We start from the raw sequence: 6753 nt of genomic DNA, 5'->3' as shown, positions 1-6753 counted from the left end.
GATAAAAAAAAGGAAAACTTTGTTTTTGCCACTCTAGCTTTTGACCACTTTGCTTATGCCACTCTAAAATTTGATATTTCATTTTTGTCACTCTTAGTTTTTGAAAATACATCGCAATTGCCATTCCATGGCAAAAGCAATAATTTACGAGTGGCAATTGTGATACATTGTCAAAATCTAAGAGTAGCAAAAGTGAAATGAAAAGTTATTGCTTTTGCACGGATTGGCATTTGTGATGTATTGTCAAAAACTAAGAGTGGCAAAAGTGATATGTTAAATTCTATAGTGGCATAAGTAAAGTAGGCAAAAGCTAGAGTGACAAAAACAAAGTTTTCCCATAAGAAAACTCTCCAGGGCAGCTGATCAACCTGATCGGTGGACTAACCCTAAGATATATGTTGCGCAACCCTCGGTGGAGATCATGGAGATCGAGCTCTCAAAGATGGGGTGACGCGAAAGCTATGGCAGAGCTATAGATCTAGGACTCGCGGCTAATTCTGTGTAAGGGGACTAGAAGGAGAGAATTAGCGTAAATCATTGTGTGTATTATTGAGCCTCATGGGATGGTATATATAGGGGTCTGTCTAGAACTTAGTCAACTGAGACTTAACGAAGTCTTAGTCGAGTGACGTCAGCGTAGTTGTGGTGCTGCAAGCGGCATGGCTGGATGTTGCAAACGACGATGAAAAATGTTGCAACGATACTCCAAGCAATGACAACATATGTAAAAACCGTTCTGGTAAAAATGCTACAACCATCAAAGAAGGAGGTTGCGGCCGGTGAGATGATGTGTTGCAACCGATGAGGAATGACATGCTACAACCAGCAAGACAGATGTTGCAACCGGCAAGAAAAAATGTTGCAAACAATGGAACAAAATGCTGCAAGGTCAACTAAGACTTCGTTAGATCTCAGTCGACTGATTTTTAGCAAGGCCGTATATATAGATGCGCAAGATTTGAAGGGTAAGATCTCTCTTAGAGATAAGATCAAAACAATTCTTATCCAATCCTGTAAATTTTCTGACTATAAACATATCTTTAATAGAAGACGTGGAACCTCCTGTTGAAGAGCAAGAAAGAATCAAGTAAAACTTAATATTTTGATAAATAGCAAAAACGATTTTTAGCGCTAGTTTTCATTTGATATTTTTGAAGCTGGGATGTAAAAACTGTGCGTTTATAGTAGCAGAGGAGAAGATATTACACTTCTCGCAAACAAAAAAGAGGGGAGAAGATATTACACGTGCTGCCCACAGTATCTAACGGTTTGGCCTTCAATCTTTCATCTTTCATGTTTCGTATATAAAGAAACTAAAAAAATTCAATGGACATGTAAAGAATCTATACAGCCAGCTCGATCTTCACGGGGAAAGAGAATGACAGCGCTTCGTCTCCGACCAGGACCGTGCTGACGCCCGACGGCACCACGGTGTAGGCCGTCTCCTCGACGATGGCGAACGCCTTGCACACGTTGAGCGTGAACGGCACTTGGACGGCGGCCCCGGCCGGCACGAATACCCTTCGGAACGCCACCAGCTGTTTCAGCGGCGCGTCGTCCACCTCGGCCGGCGGCACCGTGTAGACCATCACGACGTGGGTGCCGTCCCTGCTGCCACGGTTGGCCACGCTCGGGCTGAAGCTTACCTCCTCTTGGCACCCGTGCCCGGCGACGTTGACGGCCGGGCAGGCCAGCGGGGCCGTCCCCGGCTTGCGGGTGAGCTGCTTGCAGGACTCCCATGCGGCAACCCGGGCTGTGACGGAAGCCCCGGTGGTGTCGGACGCGTAGCTGAAGTTGCTGTAGCTGAGACCGTGGCCGAACGGGTAGAGCACTTCCGGCCCGCCGTAGAACTTGTAGGTCCTGCCGGGGAACCCCTTGTCGGCGACCGGCCGCAGCGCCATGGACGTCATCGGGATCTTGCTGATGTACTCGTTCTTGTACCACGTTAGCGGCAGCCTCCCCCCTGACAATCCAAGAAACGTTTCATCAGATAAAAAATACACCAAGGAATTGGTCTGCATTTTTCATCTATATACAATACCTGGATTGTATTTTCCGAAGAGCACGTCGGCGATGGCCGTGCCTCCTTCCTCGCCGGGGTACCCGGCCCAGACGATGGCACCGATCTTGGGGTTGTTCTGCGCAAAGGAGACGTCGACGCCGCCGGCGGAAATGATCACCAGCACGATTGGGAACGGCGAGGCCTCGGCGACCGCGCTGATCCAGTTGGTCTGGTTCCACGGCAGGAGGAGATCCTCCCTGTCGTTGCCCTCCTTCTCCACGCTCATGTTGAGGCCGGCGATGACGATGGTCGCGTCCACGGTCTTCACGTCGGCGGCCGTGCCGCACGCGCCGTCGTCGCACACGTGCGCCGACGTGGCGCTGACGACCTTCCTTATCGCATCGTACGGCGTCACAACTCTGCATGGCTTGCCTGCGTATACAGACAAGTAATTTCAGGTAACATTGTAACAATGCAGTCACTGATGTGCAGATGATTATTTTACTTTTTACCTCTGTAGTCTCCAAGCATGACATCCGTGGCGTTGATGTGTTGCAGTAGGCCAACCAACGACAATGAATGGACCTTGTTGATGTCCAATGGCAGCCGGCCGTGATCGTTCTTGATGAGCACCATGCCTTGCCTCGCGGCGTCGGCGGCCAGCTCCTTGTGCTCCTCCGTGCAGACGTCGTCGGCGCCGAGGGACTCCAGTTCCGGAATGCCGTCGAAGAAGCCGAGCCTCATGAGGGTGAGGTAGAGGTTCCGCAGCGCGTTGTCGACCTCGGACTCCCGCAGCTTCCCCTGCCGCACGGCGTCGAGGCCGAAGGCGGTAAAGAAGTCCTGCGCGCCCTCCCAGTACATGCCGCAGTCGAGGTCCAGCCCGGCCTTCATGGCCGCCGCCGTGGCCTCCACGCCGTTGTACCCGAGCCACTTGGCGTCCCTGACCATGACGCGGACCGAGTCGCAGTCGGAGACGATGTACCCGTGGAGCTGCCACTCGCCGCGGACGGTCTCCGACAGGAGCCGCGCGTTGGCGCAGGCCGGGACGCCGTTGATGCGGTTGTAGGAGCACATGACGCAGCTCGCGTCCCCGTCCCGCACGCACATCTCGAACGGCCGCTCGAACGTCTCGATCATGTCGCGCTCCTCCACCCGCGCGTCGAACGTCAGGCGGTCGGCGGTGAGCCACGCGTCCACGTCGTAGGCGGCGTAGTGCTTGCAGCAGCTGGAGACCTTGATGGGCCGGGCGAAAGGGTCGGCACCGGGACCGCCGGCGTCGATGTCCTGCATTGCGCGGACGAAGCTGACGGCGTACCGTCCGACGACGAAGGGGTCCTCGCCGGGCGTCTCGCTGGCGCGGCCCCACCGCGGGTCGCGCACGACGTTGATGTTGGGGCTCCAGTACGTGAGCTCGGCGTGGCCCAGGTTGTACATGGCCCTGATCTCGGTGGACACCGCGCCGCCGATGGCTCCCCACAGCGTCTCGTTGAACGCCGCGGCGCTGTTGATGACGAGCGGGAAGCTGGTGGCGCCGGGCACCACGTCGCCGAACCGCGTGCCGCCCGGGCCGGTGTCCGACACGCCGTGCAGGGCCTCCCCCCACCAGAGGTACGGCGGCAGCCCGACGCGCGCCGCGCCCTCGGCCCGGTCGCCGAGGTTGCGCACCTTCTCCTCCAGCGTGAGGCGGCCGACGAGGTCCCGCACCCGCTCGGCGTACGGCAGGGAGGCGTCGCAGTACCGGAAGCCACCCATTTCAAGACCCAAGGCCGCGAACCGGGCCGGGTCGCAGACCTTGGTGTAGTTCCGGCCATTGGTGGTGATTGGGCCGAGCCCGGAGCCGCCGCCGGAGACAGAAGTGAAGGCGACGGAAACGGCACACATGAGCGAGGCCAAGAGCACGCAATGGCGAAGCGAGGACGCCATTGCGACGAGAGAGGAGGGACCTCTCGCTGCTCTTGGTCTACCGGGGCAAGTGGGTACGTACAGTGAAACAGTGTATATAGGGCGGGGCCATAGCCATAGCCCATAGGGGATCCTTTGAACCAGACCAAAAAGGACAACCGCGGGAACAGCTGGTTGCGGATCCAAACACGGGAAAGGCCAGAAAACTGAGAGCTGGAGAACTGGTTGTTGGTACGCGAATTTAAAGATGAGATCTGGCACATGGAATGCACGGTGGTGGAATTGATGGTGGTGTCCTCCATCTTCTCTCCGTGACAAAGTATGGCTGAATGTGCTATCGAGAACGACGAGGCTGATCATCCTTCCACGTTCTGCAAGTTATGCTTCCATCCAGGGACAACCCATCTCTCCCGTGAGGTCTTGACTTTTAGCTGAATGTTCCTGCAGGTACTAATACGTTCATTGTATTGTGCACAAACATTTTTCTTGGTTCTCACCGAAATGAACACTAAATATTGATCCAGAACCGCACATGCCGCTTCGTTCCCAACTGCCTTGCACAGGCCATTTGGAGGCGACAGTTTTTCTCTGGTGAACTCCGGCAATGCAGCAGCTTCCGTCCCCCTCGGAGCAGCGGATGGTGTGTGTGTGTCTGTGTGTTCCGGGCGGTGAGGACAGCGCCGCATCAAATAGATTTGCCTCGATTTTCTTCTTACCACGGCGATGCTCTCCATGCCGTCGACGAAGGGCTGGTGGCTTTGTGTACTTATCGTTCTCTCGGGATGGCGAGTTTAGTTTTTCTGCTCGATGATGGTGGTCGCTGCATGTTGCGGCGACGGCAGGAGCCAGGACGAATTGGTGTTCCTGAAATGGGGATGATGGCTTATAGGCGGCGGATCCGGTTCTGCTCTCCGACTTCGTCGGCGCGGTGCAGCGGATTCGAGTCCAAGCTAGCACAAGGACAACCCCGCCCGATGTGCCACAACGATATGTGCCTTGCTTGTTCTTCGGCTCTAAAAGCCTCTTTGGCGATGGTGCGATCCTGGATTTTGCAACGATGGAGGTTGTGCTTTAGTTCTGATGAGCATCTCGATGACTCAAAAATTTGGAGGCAGTCGCTAGTTTGGAGCGTAGAAACCCTAATGAATCTTGTTGTAATCTTCTTTGTATTTGTGTCTAGTCTGCAATGTTTCCAGGAACCTATTTCCCCCCGGCACTTTTACTAGTTTCTCTGTGCGTGTATTCTTGTAGCTCAGTTATTGTTTAATGAATGGCACGATTACTCTAAAAAAGATTATCATTGTAGCGGTTAATTGATTGTACAAAAGGGGTTATTCATGTTCAAGCTAGTTTGTCTTCCGCGTTGTTTTAAGTAGGATTGTTGTTCCGTTGAGTGGTGCTGGGGCAGTGAGGACAACGCCGCATCGAATAAATTTGCCTCGATTTTCTTCTTACCACAGCGATGCTCTTCATGCCGTCGACGAAGGGCCGGTGGCTTTGTGTACTTGCCGTTCTCTCGGGATGGCGAGTTTAGTTTTTCTGCTCGTGGATGGTGGTCGCTGCATGTTGTGGCGACAGCAATAGCCAGGACGAATTAGTGTTCCTGAAATGGGGATGGTGGCTTGTAGGCGGTGGATCCTGTTCTACTCCCTGACTTCGTCGGCGCGGTGCAGCGGATTCGAGTCCAAGCTAGCACAAGGACAATCCCTGCCCGATGTGCCACAACGATATGTGCCTTGCTTGTTCTTTGGCTCTAAAAGCCTCTTTGGCGCTAGTGTGATCCTAGATTTTGCAATGATGGAGGATGTGCTTTAGTTTTGATGAGCATCTCGATGACTCAAAAACTTGGAGGCAGTCGCTAGTTTGGAATGCAGAAACCCCAATGAATCTTCTTGTAATCTTGTTTGTATTTGTGTCTAGTCTGCAATGTTTTCACGAATCTATTTGTAGCGCCTAGGATGAAATTCTATCCCAATCACGTGATGAACTCAAGATTGGAGCACAACCGCATTTCGAGTTCATAGCAAGGTGGATATCATTGCAACATACCATTTACTGAATAGATGAGAATACAAGATAAAGGCTTACACTCGCTACAAGTTACAATATTCATACAGCAATACATCAATACATAGCAACCATCATACAGAAGAGCAGGATCCGACTACGGATGAAATCAAATGAAAAAGAAGAACGACATCCACCCTGCTAGCCCAGGCTTCCCCGACCCGGAACCTACCCCTTGATCAAAGAAGAACTCCAAAAGCAAGCAAGCATCACACTCGCGTCAGATCATCGCATTACATGTACCTGCAATTGTTGTTGTAGTAATCTGTGAGCCACGAGGACTCAGCAATCCCATTACCATAGGTATCAAGACTAGCAAAGCTTAAAGGGTATGGAAAGGATAAGTGGCGAGGTTGCAGCAGCGACTAAGCATTGTATGGTGGCTAACTCACGAGTACAAGAGTAAGATGAGAAACTACTCAAACGGTCGCCAACTAGTAATGATCAATAAGTGATCCTAAACTACTTACGTTCAAACATAACCCAACCGTGTTCTCCTCTCGAACTTCCCCGAAAAGAGATAGTCATGGTTACACACGTGGTTGGTGTATTTTAATTGAGTTTACTTCAAGTCCTCTACAACAGGATATTAACAAATTTCCATCTGCCACATAACCGCGGGCACGACTCTCGAAAGTTTAAATCCTGCAGGGGTGTCCCAACTTAGCCCATGACAAGCTCACGATCCGCGGAGACAATCCTCCATCGCGGGACCCTCCGCTAAGACTCGGAATCCCGGTGCACAAGATATTTCGACAATGGTAAAACTAGTCCAGCAAGAC

At 52.6% G+C, this 6753-nt stretch overlaps 1 protein-coding gene across 1 annotated transcript; it reads right to left on the bottom strand.

Moving 5' to 3' along the window:
- Positions 1-1163: 1163 nt before the first annotated feature.
- LOC125513938 (beta-D-xylosidase 3-like) lies at positions 1164-4021 on the bottom strand. Its single transcript, XM_048679173.1, has 3 exons — positions 2515-4021; positions 2042-2434; positions 1164-1963 (listed from the first exon to the last, which is right to left on the bottom strand). The coding sequence occupies exons 1-3, from the start codon at positions 3923-3925 to the stop codon at positions 1344-1346; spliced, it is 2424 nt and encodes an 807-aa protein (XP_048535130.1). The 5' UTR covers positions 3926-4021; the 3' UTR covers positions 1164-1343.
- Positions 4022-6753: the final 2732 nt, after the last annotated feature.

This window comes from Triticum urartu, chromosome 6 (genome assembly GCF_003073215.2).
Source record: "Triticum urartu cultivar G1812 chromosome 6, Tu2.1, whole genome shotgun sequence".
In the NCBI taxonomy this organism is placed as follows: Eukaryota; Viridiplantae; Streptophyta; class Magnoliopsida; order Poales; family Poaceae; genus Triticum; species Triticum urartu.
This window is presented reverse-complemented; position numbering and strand designations above follow the sequence as displayed.

What these genes read in the sequence shown, in the direction of transcription:
- LOC125513938 (XM_048679173.1), bottom strand. Translation starts at nt 3,925, where the DNA reads ATGGCGTCCTCGCTTCGCCATTGCGTGCTCTTGGCCTCGCTCATGTGT. An exon ending in CATGCTTGGAGACTACAGAG is followed by an intron (nt 2,435 to 2,514) that starts GTAAAAAGTAAA and finishes CTGTATACGCAG; the next exon opens with GCAAGCCATGCAGAGTTGTG. An exon ending in CTTCGGAAAATACAATCCAG is followed by an intron (nt 1,964 to 2,041) that starts GTATTGTATATA and finishes TTGGATTGTCAG; the next exon opens with GGGGGAGGCTGCCGCTAACG.